The sequence below is a fragment of the Thunnus albacares genome, chromosome 7 (assembly GCF_914725855.1).
Source record: "Thunnus albacares chromosome 7, fThuAlb1.1, whole genome shotgun sequence".
NCBI classification, from domain to species: Eukaryota; Metazoa; Chordata; class Actinopteri; order Scombriformes; family Scombridae; genus Thunnus; species Thunnus albacares.
Genome location: NC_058112.1, coordinates 13932918 through 13946715, shown reverse-complemented (window position 1 = coordinate 13946715; position 13798 = coordinate 13932918). Strand labels below are relative to the sequence as shown.

General features: G+C 41.2%; 3 protein-coding genes across 3 annotated transcripts; 1 reads left to right on the top strand and 2 right to left on the bottom strand.

Moving 5' to 3' along the window:
* Positions 1-38: 38 nt before the first annotated feature.
* Positions 39-1953, top strand: LOC122985310 (calcium and integrin-binding protein 1-like). The gene is made up of 7 exons (XM_044355866.1): positions 39-220; positions 640-674; positions 795-897; positions 1033-1186; positions 1270-1388; positions 1551-1639; positions 1737-1953. The coding sequence occupies exons 1-7, from the start codon at positions 170-172 to the stop codon at positions 1756-1758; spliced, it is 573 nt and encodes a 190-aa protein (XP_044211801.1). The 5' UTR covers positions 39-169; the 3' UTR covers positions 1759-1953.
* Positions 1954-4766, bottom strand: LOC122985309 (RCC1 domain-containing protein 1-like). The gene is made up of 8 exons (XM_044355865.1): positions 4477-4766; positions 4117-4326; positions 3862-4027; positions 3638-3759; positions 3461-3562; positions 2539-2694; positions 2414-2443; positions 1954-2281 (listed from the first exon to the last, which is right to left on the bottom strand). The coding sequence occupies exons 1-8, from the start codon at positions 4667-4669 to the stop codon at positions 2127-2129; spliced, it is 1134 nt and encodes a 377-aa protein (XP_044211800.1). The 5' UTR covers positions 4670-4766; the 3' UTR covers positions 1954-2126.
* Positions 4767-4843: 77 nt separating this feature from the next.
* unc45a (unc-45 myosin chaperone A) lies at positions 4844-12171 on the bottom strand. The gene is made up of 19 exons (XM_044355864.1): positions 11991-12171; positions 11687-11879; positions 10794-10969; positions 10558-10647; positions 10266-10433; positions 9833-10001; positions 9518-9688; positions 9205-9376; positions 8756-9056; positions 8559-8653; positions 8260-8401; positions 7903-8043; positions 7634-7761; positions 7481-7547; positions 7268-7381; positions 7053-7168; positions 6125-6242; positions 5881-6036; positions 4844-5755 (listed from the first exon to the last, which is right to left on the bottom strand). The coding sequence occupies exons 1-19, from the start codon at positions 12012-12014 to the stop codon at positions 5468-5470; spliced, it is 2829 nt and encodes a 942-aa protein (XP_044211799.1). The 5' UTR covers positions 12015-12171; the 3' UTR covers positions 4844-5467.
* Positions 12172-13798: the final 1627 nt, after the last annotated feature.

Genomic DNA, 13798 nt, shown 5'->3' with positions numbered 1-13798 from the left:
GGTAACAGCTGTTCGTAAGTACGTCACTATGGAAACCGTTACGTAGCTAACTACAGGAAAGGGAGTGCGCTAGTCAAAACACCGGAAGTAAGCGATGCCAACCAACTAGTTAGTTCAGGGGTAACTATTTACAACACCAAAAGTACATTTTCGAGTTGAAAATAACAAGATGGGAACAACAGCAAGTCAACTCGGGAAGGATTTGCTCTCAGAATACCAAGTAAGTGTCCAAAAGCTAAAACTACCAAAACAAATAAGACATCGTTTTGGACGCTCACCGTGTGGCTAAAGTTGAGAACAATTGTTTTTACGCCCCGTTTTAACCGAGGATAACGCTGTAGCTAAGTTAGCATAACGTTTTAAAGCAAAGGAGAACTACCAAAGCCTTGGTGTTAGAAGTACAGTATGATTTACTAGGTGCCTGTAGTCGTAATAAATCCTATAAAGTAAACATAACGTCGATGGCTGCTTTATCGAAGTGACAAGTTGTCATCAAGCTCAACAGGATAATCAAAGCTAATGTTGTTGCTAATGTCTGATAGTCAGAGTCAAAAAAAGTATTCCAGGGATTAAAAAAAATAGCTTTTGGGGTTACTATGTGACTGTCATCATTCAAATAATGCTTACTTTTACTTTAAGGAGCTGACATTCTTGACAAAACAAGAAATTCTTCTGTAAGTGACCAGCTGCATGCCACATGACATTCATATTACCAGGTTAAAAAAAAATTCAATTAATCTAGCAGTGCTTCTTGCAACAATTGATGTTTAAATTGTGTCTTCTTGTTTTTTTAGTGCTCACAAGAGATTCACCGAACTGCTTACAAAAGATGAGAAAGACATTGGGACTAATACCAGAGTATCAATGGATAGGATTCTTAATCTGCCGGAGCTCAAGGTGAACAGTAAAACGGGAAAATGAGGCTACTTAGTGGTTGTTTTAACTAGGATTGTCCTGTGCATTATGTGTTCTCAAGGAAGTGCTTCAAGTACTGATAAGCTGTAATGACCCTTGTACTTATTCCTGTCACAGTCCAACCCTTTCAGGGAAAGAATCTGCCATGTATTCTCAACATCTGAACACAAAGATGGAAGCCTCACATTTGAGGACTTTCTGGATCTTTTGAGTGCCTTCAGCGACTCTGCCACTCTGGAAATCAAATCCCATTATGCATTCCGTATATTTGGTAAATAAGTTAATAAAAACCGAGCTTTTACTAATACATTTGAGGCAAATCAATCTGAGTATTAAGTATTTTGATATTTCCAGACTTTGACGATGATGGAACCCTTGACTTCGGTGATCTGGAGAAGCTGGTTAACTGCCTGACCGGTGACACAAATGACACAAGACTAACCCCCGACGAAATGAGACAGCTCATCAACAATGTGAGTTTGCGGCACTTCCCCTTTTTAAAGATGCAACAGCACTGTGGCCGCCAGAGACACATTGGCTGGCTAAAATTGTCCTCTGTGGTTGCAGCTTAGCACACAGTATGTTGTGATATGTCACTGGGCTTAATTTTGTTGTTTCTGCTGCATGTTGTTCAGATTCTTGAGGAGTCGGACATTGACAAGGACGGAACCGTTAACCTGTCTGAGTTTCAGCATGTTATTTCAAGGTCGCCAGATTTTGTCAGGTGAGTAGAAATCTGATTACTGTTCAAAAAAGTATATTTTGCTTAACACAGTTTTATTAACTACAATTTATACTGTTATATTTTCATTTCTCCACAGTTCTTTCAAGATTGTGCTGTGAAGACCTACTGTGGACTATGGAATTGATCACCCATTAATTATTCTATTATGATGTGTGATTTTTTTTAGTTAGAACAGTTTTAGAGATTTGCCTTAAATTATATTTACCTGTGGATTTTACTGCCTTAACCCTTTTATGTGAAAGAAAAAATTCTGATGTTTTTTAATTTCTATAAAGAAAGCTTCCAAAACTAAATTGTACCAAGATTCTTTCTTTTATACAGACATGAAAAGCTTTTATACATATATGTATGTGTGTATTCCAAAATACATTTAATTAAGAGTTTTGTATTTGTTATGACAACACACAGTTCCTGATATGATGTCCAAAGTCCATTGTTCATGTGTGTCAATGGGATTCCTTAATATTTAAGCATTAGCTACTTCCTCCTTGGCCACAGCAGCAAAAGTGTTCCAGGCCCCACATACTACATCGACCACACACATCTGCTGCTCCCTGAAGAACTCCACACGTTGGGGCTCATCTGAGCTCAAAATCTGGTGTCCAAGCTGGCCGTATTCACCTGAAAAGATAATCGAAAGATGGACAGGGAAGTCTTTTATTACTGGTACTGGGAATATGTTGCAAAGATCTAACATTTACAACACATTTACGATCTGTTAAAGTGTCAGGTTAGATTCAGATTTAGACTTACCCCAGCCCCAAGTGTAGAGGTCACCTGCGGCTAAAATTAGAGAATACGAGATGATAAAGATGACTGACATTAACTCAGTGAGAAAACATGATTCAATACACACCCATAGTCGAGAGATATCTTACTTGTTACTGCAGCTGTGTGCCGGGAGCCGCAGCTGACTGTCTTGATTTCACATGGTGGAGTGATATCCACAAGAGCTGGGAATGCCTGGATGGATATGAACACTTCTTTGTCATCCTCTCCCTCCTGTGGATCTTCACGTGGAGATGTGCTGGCATCTTGGCAGAAAGCAACAGTTCAACTTAAGAAAAGTCAATGTTGCTAAACTTTCCACTTAAATCATAATTTTGAAGTGGTTACTGCTGGTAGTGTAAGAGTAGTATGTGTATTTCAATTAAACGGATGGGTTCATTAAAAACACAGTTTCATAATCTTTGTTTTGGTTCCTCATTTGCAGAGGGCAACATTAGACAGGCATCCTTTAATAGATGGTAGATCTCATTGCAAATGTTCATGTTGAGGTCTTGATTTACTGTAACTGTATCATGCTTTAAAACAAAACGCGACTGAGTGCATTAAATTGGGGTTCACTACAGCTGAAAACTCAGCAAATCACTCCAAAGCTATTTGGATTTATAGACAGCAAAAGGAAAGATAGTTTCAGTTTTATGAGCTCAGGTTTTGAGATTTCTATCCCTGAGATTTCTGTTGCCACCTGAAAAATAACAGAAGCAAATTCTATTTCATTCAATTGTGCTTGCAGGATTGAAAAATGACATTTCGACAGCAACATCTTTTTTCCAGAAATAATAATATCCCTGTTGCTCTGGATAGAGTAATCTGTTTGTGTTTCTGCTGCTACTGAATGTTAAAATTATGCAAGAACCACAAATGAAATGCAATTCATTAATTGTGTTTGTGTGGCAACGGAAATCTCAAGAGACAAAAATCTCAAAACTTGGCCAAATAAAACCAAAATCACTGTATCCACATGGCTAGATACCCCTGTTAGAAAACCCTCAAAAAACCCCAAAACAGACCTACCTGCTTGTTGCCCACTTTGCTGCTGTGCTTTCCTCAGAGCTTGTGATGGAAGTCCAAGCTGGCCGCTCTCATTCCAGCCCCACACATATAGGTCACCCCCATCTGTGAAGAAAAAGGTAATTTGAATTCATTCTTTCACCAGCTGTGAGCATACCCACATTTCTGTATGACACTTACCACTAATGCAGACAGAGTGCCAGCCTCCTGTGGCTACACAGCTCATGGGCATCCCCCATAGTGCCTCCACTGCCCTGGGCTCCTTCTCAGAGATGAGGCCTCCGTGCCCCAACTGACCGTGGCTGTCGGTTAAACACAAGAGCTCATTGAAGTTATATGTGTATTAAAATATATATACATGTATTATTTTTCAGATTATGTGTGAAGGTGTGTTTGGGCTCTACCTGCCCAGTCCCCAGGTGTACACAGCTCCAGTGGCACTGAGAAGGATGGCATGCTCTGCACCCAGTGCCAGACTCTTGGCTTTCAGGTGTGGTGATAGGGACTGGTAGAAGGGAGGTTTTGTGGCTATGTAGCCCCCAGGGACTAATGGGAGATTCAGATGCGTACCTGGAAAGCAGAGGGGAAAAAAGTACTTTTGAGCCTCTTATCACAACATACTTCAAGTAGCTGTCAGAGAAGTTTATGATAGAAATTACCAGAACACTCTGGCTGGGTTTTTATTTCCATGCTCCATGCTGGAGTCTTCTTTTTGGTATCCAGGTCCCAGGACTCAACTCTGTCAGGGAAAACCAGGGTCAAATATGATTCACTGATGAAAGCGTCCTTGCAGCCACGGCTCTCTGCCACAGATATGCATTCTTCAGAGGTGACAGCCCCGAAACCTGCCAGGCACACACAGCCGTCTCCTAACAGAGAGCAGAATTAACACTGTTTAATGACAGCTGTGTACACAGTGTAATATTACAGACGCTTTCTATTTCTGGTACAGATTAAAACAGTGTCTAAACATGGGCTCACAGAGCTTTTAAAAGTTGATTCATCTCTGATAAACTTACCATCCAAATGCAAAGATGCTCTTCGACTCCAACTAGCTCTGATATCCTGTCTGCAGCCACTTCTGTCCACATGACTACTGAGCTCTGTTGGATTAATCACTTTAACTTCATTCACGGTGTCGCTACCTTCAACTAACTTCTCATGGACACATATCTGCCCAAATGCGTTGAAGCCAAACCCGAACCAACGCATTGGGAGCGCTTTGAAATCCGCTGGTTTCTCATCTCACGGATGCTGCGCTGTGCAACGCAGTTGTCCGCATAATTTGAACGCTCGTGAACACAGTAGATCTGCGCATGCGCTGCTGTGTTGCTGCAATGGCTTTGACAGCAATGAAGTGACCTCGACATATATGTGACAATATAGTTCAGGTATGGAGAAGTTTTATTTACCTGCTCATGTGTACTGAACACACAATTATAAAAACAACCAACCATACAGTTAAGACAGTGGGAATGTAGTGGAGTGATAACTTAAAAGAAAAAAAACAATAAGCACACAAATATGTTAATGAAATGTGTGTTATGGGCAGAAATCATTATAAAATAATGAATAAAGTAGTGTGTAAAATGTAAAATAAGAGAAATGCATTTTTTTAATCAAATGTCAAGGAATAGGAATGTATAAAGTCACCTTATTGGACTTCAAGTAGAACAGACACTTTGCATGATGTGCATGAACATACAGTATAATGAAGACAAATAAAATCAGTGGAAAAGCAATGTGAGGCAGCAGCCAAAGATATTCAGTGACAAAACACTTGTGAAAGTATCTTCTGGTTTTCATATAACACATTTCCTCTATAAATTCTGTATTGCTTTCACAGTTTTTTGTTAAGGTGTAAGACACACGAGAATCTCTGGATCACCTTTTTCCCATCCAGACCAAAACTGACTTCCAGCTAAGGTGAAATGACTTCACTGACCCCTCATACTGCTTACAGCACTTAAACAGTGCCATGGGGCATGTCTGCAAACTGCAGCAGTGTTTTCAGGGTTCAGTTCCCTCTGCCTTTTCTTTCCCTTCCCTGTTCCTGATGATGCCATACTCCACAGCCTTATCCAGGCAGTTCTGAGCTATCTTCGAGACTGGCTCCGGCGTGCTCGCTCCTCCCTTTGCCAGGACAGAAAGAATCTCCAGAGCTTCACTCTCCATGAGCTTGTCAGCGAGACTCTTCTCTGCCTGCATCATGTTGTGAATGATGACCACTCCGCGATGACGAAGGTCGGATATTTCACTGAGCAGCAGCGCCTGAAAGATCTCCAGCCACTGGGTTGTCTGAGAAAAAAAACACAATACAGAGTCCTGTCAGCAAAAATAGAATTAAAAAAAAAAAAAAAAATAGTATTGTTGAGTTGGTGGAGGTGTGGTGGAGCAGGTGTCTGCTGCAGTGCTCTGCTTACTGTGTCAGGGATGCGAGCGCACAGCTCAGGCTGCTCAGCAGTCAGCATGGCCAGTGTTCCTGCAGCAGCTTTCCTCAGCCTTTCATCCTCCTCTCCGCTAAAGAGCACCAGCAGCTTCAGACGATCATTCCCAGTGGCCAGGTACAGCTTCTGCACCTGAAGACACACAAACACCCACTGCTGTTAGTTCAACTTTTCTACAAATTTGTGCCATTGAATTGATGACTAACACTGTATGTCTAACCTCTGTGCTCAGGACCAAATTACACATGCACTCTGTGGCAGATGCTCGGACCAGGTCGTGCTCCTCAAACATGTAGCCTTCGATTTTTGGTACAGCCTTCTCCTTTATGATCTTTTGTCTGAGAAACAACAACAACACACGTCAATACAAGCAGATTCTCTAAATGCTGATATTAAACTGTGTCAGAATAAGGCAAACATTATGGGAGGGCAAAACTTGAAAAAATGTGCAAGTGAAACATTTTGACCTGGTAAAAACTGAATAAAAAAAACAAAAAAAACCCAGCACCATACAGGTGCTTGTATAATTGCACATGTTAAATATTAATTATACAGTACTGTGCAAAAGTTTTAGGCACTTTAGAGGTGTAGATCCCAAATTTATTCTGCAGCATGACAATGACCCCAAACATGCAGCCAGAGTCATAAAGAACTGAAACTTTTGCACTGTAATATATATATATTACATACATTGAAAACACTATGTTTAAAATACATAACGGAGCTGTGAAAGAAACATTTTCAAATGTCGTAATTGTAATGGTCATCATTCAGAGACCTGAAAGACTTTCATCTGGACACAAGTTGATTGTGAATTCATGTAATTTGAATGGGACTTGCTTTGAGCGACTTGAGACATGACTTGAACTTGCCCCAGACGACTTAAAACCTGCTCTGATTAGAATATTTTAACAGGATTATCATTTTTAAAATAGGATCCAGTGTGTTTGTCAATGAAAATGACACATAACTTTATAACTATACATAATATATCTTTCTTTGAGAAAATTAATTTAGAAAATGTAAAACATGAGAATAAAACTGAGAGTCTGGATTTGTAAACAAGTTCAAATATTTGTTTTTATGTTCACATTATAATTCGCTGTGTACATGTACTCTTTAGGAGAGACTTCCCCCTAGTGGCCAACCTGAGTCTATCACTGATGCCAGCCAGGTTAGTGAGGGCCATGAGAGCCTCGAAGTTCTGCAGCAGGGAGCATTCAAGACTTAGAAGACTGACAAGCGGGCGCACCACCTCATATATCTGATTAAAAAAAAAAAAAAAACATGAAACAAAGTTAAACAAGAAAAAGCTGTTTAGATATTTTTAACCAAAGTGATTGATTACGGCATGTCTTCTTACCCTTTCTCCTGGGAAGGCAATCTCAGGATTGGATGTGATAGTTATTTTGGCGAGGGCTTGTGCGGCTTTGATTTTCCCTACATCTGTGTTGTCGGATGCCAGTGGGATCAGAGCCTGTGGAGGAAAAACAGTAAACATAAAATCATGTAAGACTCCTAGGCAAGGCGTTCAGATCAATGTGCAGACTAAATAAAGCATATCACAGTGCTCTACCTTTCCTCCACCCTGTGCCACCACTGTGCCTCTGTCTTCCTGCCGTTCCACCAAAGCCAAAAATACCCTGCCGTGAGAGATGAATTAACAAATACTCTGAGTAAACCTACAGAAAGAACAGTGAGTTAAAAAGACTTCCAGTCATTTTCCTACCTGGCAATACACTCCCTACAAGCCTCAGTGAGGGCTGGACTTTCCTGTTTGACCATACACACCAACGCAGACACCACACCAGCCTCAAGGAGCTTCACCAGCCTCTTCTCCACGTAGGAAGGTGCATCCTAACACATAAAAGACAAAACACACTTTTTAAAAGAAAAAAATACATGTAACATATTTTCAGAACAAAAGAAAGAACAGGTGATGTTACAGTAGGTGAGATACAGTTTGATATTTAAGGAAAAGTAGCATTGGAAAGGTACCTTGGGGTGCTCCTCAGGCACATGTTGCTTTGCATACTTGGCCAGCTCTACCATCTGAGGGTCTGGCTTCTCCACTTCGTAGCTGTTGGTGCAGTTCACTAATGTGGAGCCCACAGCAAAGAGCACTGTCTTATCCTCAGACTGCAGGGAACAGAGAAAAACAAACAAGGATGTCGTTATTCCAGTCAGTACCAGTATGAAACATCTGTGAATTCTCATCGTTTTGTGAATTCTCATATTACATAAAAATAATTATCACCACTAAGACCCTTCTCTGAGAGAAATCATTATTTCAGTGTACTGTCCATGTGTCTCAAGTATTAAAACAAATCCCAGAACTACACTGAGAAATCAAACCTTTGCTAGTTCAAACATGGCCTGGAGAGCGTTCTTGTCTTCCACAAAGTCCTCCTTCACATCAGCATCAAAGGTGAGATAGGCGAGGCCTTCCACAGACCACCGGCGGGACGTTGGAGGCAAAGACTCATTACACAGCCACCTAGCAGAGAAGGAGATACAGCTTGCGTCTTATTTCAGATCCAAGAAACCACTCATTATCTGTTGTTTTTTAATCAGGTTGTACAACTGTGGGATCATTCACAACACCTTTCTCCTAATCTACACTCAATTTTAAGATTCAGCACAAACATACATACTTCCTGCACTGCTTGGCAAGCTTTAGTGTAGATCCTTCTGCAAACTGCTTCATGCTGAAATCTGTCCCTCCTGCTGACCCAAGCTTGCACAAACCCTGTGAAATCATCAGAAACCATAGTTAGTTTTATCTATATTTAGAGATGTTCTTTTCTCCAACTTTCTGAAAAAAATACAGTTGCTTCGCCGCAGTATTTACCACCAGAGCTCTCACGCGTATCCTGTCATTCTCACTCTTCTTGTAGAGGTCCTTTAGAAGTGCCACGCCGTTGGCTGTGATGAAGGAGGCTCTCTTGGCCTTGCCTGCAGCATGGATAAGAGCCTCCACTGCTACCTGCTGGTGAGTTACATCTTCAGAAGCGCACAGAGAGATCACTGCATCCATCATTCCTGACATCTCCAGAGTTCTGTTGCCCACATCGCTCGGTCCTTGGAGAAGCACTGATACTGTCTGGATGGCTCGCAGCTTGGCGTCAAGACCCTGTCGGCTAAAGTGTTGCCTGCACAGAAAATCATAACCAATAAGATTTTAAGTTTGTCATAAAATAAATAAGTTTTCTTTTTTGGTTTATGGAGTATAGTAACGTTTTTTTTCCATGTTAACTAACAGAGGCTACAAAATTGGCTGTATCTTAGTGGGCAACTCACTGAACATATTCTTCACATAGTTTGTTGAAGTTCTCCCTCTCTTTGTCGCTCTTAAGGTCATCGTAGAGTTTGCTGAGCAAGACAGAGCAGCTCATGTGAGAGTTGTCTGTAAGAGGTGGTCCTTGTGAGAGCTCAGGTACTGTGCCTGCCACCTCCAGGATCTTCTTCAGCCCTGCAGGAGGACACAGAGTTCATTGATCTGGGTAAACCCATGCCAGTTCAAACTGATGACTAAATGTCTGAAATGGGCTTGACATGGTCGAAGCCACATGCAAATTTCATTTTATGCATTATGTACAGATGTGTTACCTACCCTGGTCTATCACCCATAATGTGAGAGAGTTGTCTGGGTTTTTTAAAGACTTGCGGGGCACTTGTTTGACCAGGAGGTTGATGGCATTATCTCTGCCAGGCCCTGATACATTAGCTGCTGGCATCATCTCCAAGAGGTGGCGCAACATTGAGCGTAGCTCCTTGGACGGTTCTGTGTTAAATCCATACAATCAATCAAAATACAGTCAATCAACACTGAAAGTACAGAACAGAAAGCTGATGCACACAGAAATTTGTCTGTTAGAGGTCAACTTTCCAAACCCCAAATATAAACATGATTAGATTCCAAACTCACCAGGAAGTATGGCTTCATCTTTCCCTCTGATCTCTCTTTTCATGCCCTCCGTCAGAGCCTCAAACATCACCTGCAGCAGGTGGCAGGCAGCCAGGGACACAGTGGAAGCCCCTGATCCCATTACTGCACACAGCTGCTCCATTCCCAGCTCATTCACTATAGCCATAGTCTGGGAATAAAACAATAAATGTCAGCAATAAAAAGCAGCAGAGCAATTCATAAATGTTATTACCGTTGTGGATATTTTCTCCTATAAGACATGGATGTATTTACATATTGACATCTGTTGGTGATTGTGCTAAATCAGAAATAAGAAACAAAAATTAAGGAACAAACGACAAAATGTTCCAAAAAAGAAAACAGTTAATCCTTGTCTAAAAGGGGCTTTAAAGATGATGCGATGAATAAGTTTAAAGGAAATTGTAGCACTTACTCTAGACTGATGTCCTGTGCACAAGCCAACCAGGGTCCTCAGAGCAGAAAGGACAATCTCCTCCAGCTTTGACTGCAAAAGTTTGTGAATCAGCTTCACTCCATCGTTACGGAAGATCTGCTCAGCTCCTGCCTCTTCTCGAGATAACACCACCAGATTCTGAGCAGCCTGAAATTGATTGATGGACCACATTATTTTTTTAGAGGTGCAATACCCAATGAAACATATTATAAAAAGCAGTGAATTACAGCAGTTTGTAAGGTTATGTTCTTGTCTTATGAGCCATCCTTACCTTCTGTCGGTCCACGTCTTTGGCAGATGCATCTAAGAGGAGGGAGAACATTTGTTGCACACGGGCATCTGTGGAGTTTTGTTGCGCCGACTACTGGGTTTAAGAGAGAAGATCTTGATTAGTTTATGTTAAGTTATAGTTTATGATTAGTTAAAGTTTTCTCAAGGTACAGTTTTAATGACACAAACCTCAATGACCCTTCTTCCACTGAAACAATAAAAAAAGCATCACATCACCTTCTGCTGGATCTGTGCTCCCAGCTGTCTGAGCAGATCCTGGAAGGCTTTGTTTTTGGGCTCCATCTGGGCACACCTCTGAGCATCCAGAAAGGCCTGGTCAAGACGACCGAGTTTCTGAAAAGCCTGAGCCCTCCTGAACCTGGCTTTCACATCTCCCGGGTCAGTATCGAGAGCTGAAAGGTGAAACTGACATTCAGGGTAACTGTGTACTGCAATCCAGTTACAGGCACAGTTCATGCAACAATACAGTAATTGATTATTTTGCCCAGAATGTGAGCTATTCATCATAGAGCTTAATCAAGTAATCATTACTTGATTAAATCGTTAAGTCAATTTACAGAGAATTAATCACCAACAATTTTGATAACAGATTAATCATTTTGGGTCATTTAAAACAAAACAAAAAAAAAACAAACCCTAAAATGATCTTGTTAAAGCTCCTTAAATGTGAATATTTTCTGGTTTAGACTGTTGGTCAGGATAAAACAAGACATTTGAGGCTGCACCTTGGGCTCTGGGAAACAGTAATAAACATTTTATTGACCAACAACAACAACTAACTGATAATAAAAAAAATAATTATTGGTTGCAGACCTAATTCATTACCTCATGATAATCTATATGCTTACAGTAGATAAACTGCAATGTTGGTTGTATTTATGTAGAGAGTGGTTCTCAATCAAAGTAGCCTCCCCAAGGTCTGTTACTTTCATTGTATCTGATCTTATTTTTGGAAAGAGATGCTTGTTTTGAGCTTTTCGAATGTATTGTGATACAGTCCATATGACATAACTCAGCATTTAACAGTGAAAGTGTCTGAATGGATAGATTCAGCTCTGATTCAGTGTGCGGGTACTTCTTGTATTTAGCTGAGTTTGTAGTTATCCCACCTTTGGAGGAATCAGCCTCTGCCTTGCTGTAGTCCTCCAGTTTGAGGTAGCAGGCAGAGCGGTTGCGGTGCAGAACAGCCCTTTCTGTTTGGCTGTCACTTAGCTTCAGTGCTTTGGTGTAACAGCAAACAGCGCCCTGCATGTCTCCTGCCTTGAAAAGGGTGTTTCCCTCCTCCTTCAGGGCTGCAGGGTCCTAGGTGAAGGCGATAAGAGCAGAAGTATGCAACAAGTGCCAGGTATGACTGAAGTGTGGCTGCTAAGCTAAAAAAAAAAGGGGCTGTGTATTCACATGCTGTTACCTTACCTTTTCTTTTTCACTCACACTCATCTTCAAGGTGCTATACACAAGTCGGCGTTAGTAAGTAGGGTGAATACGTCGTTTAATTAAACTCTCCTTGCTCAAAAACACTGCTAACTTCAGCCAAACATGTTAGTTATGCTATATCTCACTATGCTTCCGGGTGTCGGGAGCACGATGATGACGTTTTCGGCCTCAGCCCCGCCCCTCAGGCCACGCTGTATTACCATAAAAGGAAGAGAGAAGTCAGAGCATCTCTGCCTCTATCTCTGCTTTATTTGGTTACATTTTCATCCTGTGGTGCTCTCCGCTGCTCTCAGACACAGAGTATTTAACAAGCTGCTTATGTAATAATAGAAGAGGAGTTCTGAAAGCCAGTAATTCAAGTTTAAATGCTCACCTCAGCAGTGTACATTTGTAAGCAAATGTTTGGCCACCCCTTGACAAATAACATATTTTGGTGTTTTTTTAATTAAAAAGATGTAAAGACAGCCTCTCTTGGATATGGAAAAAACCACAATATTTTCAGCAAATAATAGTGCATAGTTACTCTTTATGTCATAAGCTGAACAAAAATAAAAACATCATTGTGGCATTTGCAAAAGTTTAGGCTTCCTACATAGTCAGTGCTTAGTAACACCCCCTCTGACAGATATCACAGCTTGCAAATGCTTTTTGTAGCCAGATAAAAGTCTTTCAGTTCTTGTATTTGGGATTTTCTCCATTCTTCCTTGCAGAAGGCTTCTAGTTCTGCAATATTCTAGGGCATGCACAGCTCTTTCAAGATATACCCACAGATATTCAGTTATGTTTAAGTCAGGGGATTGCGAGGGCCATTCCAAAACCTTCAGCTTGCGTCTCTTGAGGTAGTCCATGGTGGATTTTGAGATATGTATAGGATCCTCTTTTCAGCTCCAGCTTTTTTACAGACGGTGGGATGTTTGCCTCCAGAATTTGCTGCTATTTAGTGGAATCCATTCTTCCCTCCACCCGTGCAATGTTTCCTGTGCCTCTGGCTGCAATACAACCCCAAAGCATGATGAATCCACCCCCATGCTTAACAGTTGGCAAGATGTTCTTTTCATGAAATGCTGCTCCTTTTTTCTCCAAACATACCTTTGCTGATTGTGGCCAAAGAGTTCTATTTTAGCTTCATCAGTCCACAACACTTGTTTCCAAAAGGCATCAGGCCTCTGTAGATGTTCCGTTACATACTTCTGACATTTATGATGAAGATGCAGGTAAGGTTTTCTTCTACTGACTCTTCCATGAAGGTCTTGTTTGTGCAAACATCACTTAACAGTGCAACGGTGCACCACCACTCCAGAGTCTGCTAAATCTTCCTGCAGGCTTTTTGCAGTCAAATAGTGGTTTTGCTTTGCCTTTCTGACCAGCATACAAGCAGTTCTCTCTGAGAGTTTTTTTGATCTTCCAGATCTCATCTTGGCCTCCACAGTTGTCCTAAACTACCATCTCTTGATTACATCACACTATGGAAACTGCATGCTGACAATAGTTTGCTATCCTCTCATAGTCTTCCCCTGCATTGTGGGCATAAATAACTTTCATAGCTTTCAGAGTCTTACACAGCTGCTCAGAGGAATCCATGGTTCCTGAGTGTTTCCACAAGGTTTGAAGAGCCAGAGTATTTGTAAAGCTTTGAAATTGGCACCAGCTGACATTTCCTAATGACAATTGTTGACATGCCTCAGGCCTAACGGGCTGATTAAAGTCTGAGACCTTGTAGAGACTTCAGAACTTTCAGGGTGCCCAAACCTTTGCACATGCCACAATGATGTTTGTATTTTATTTTC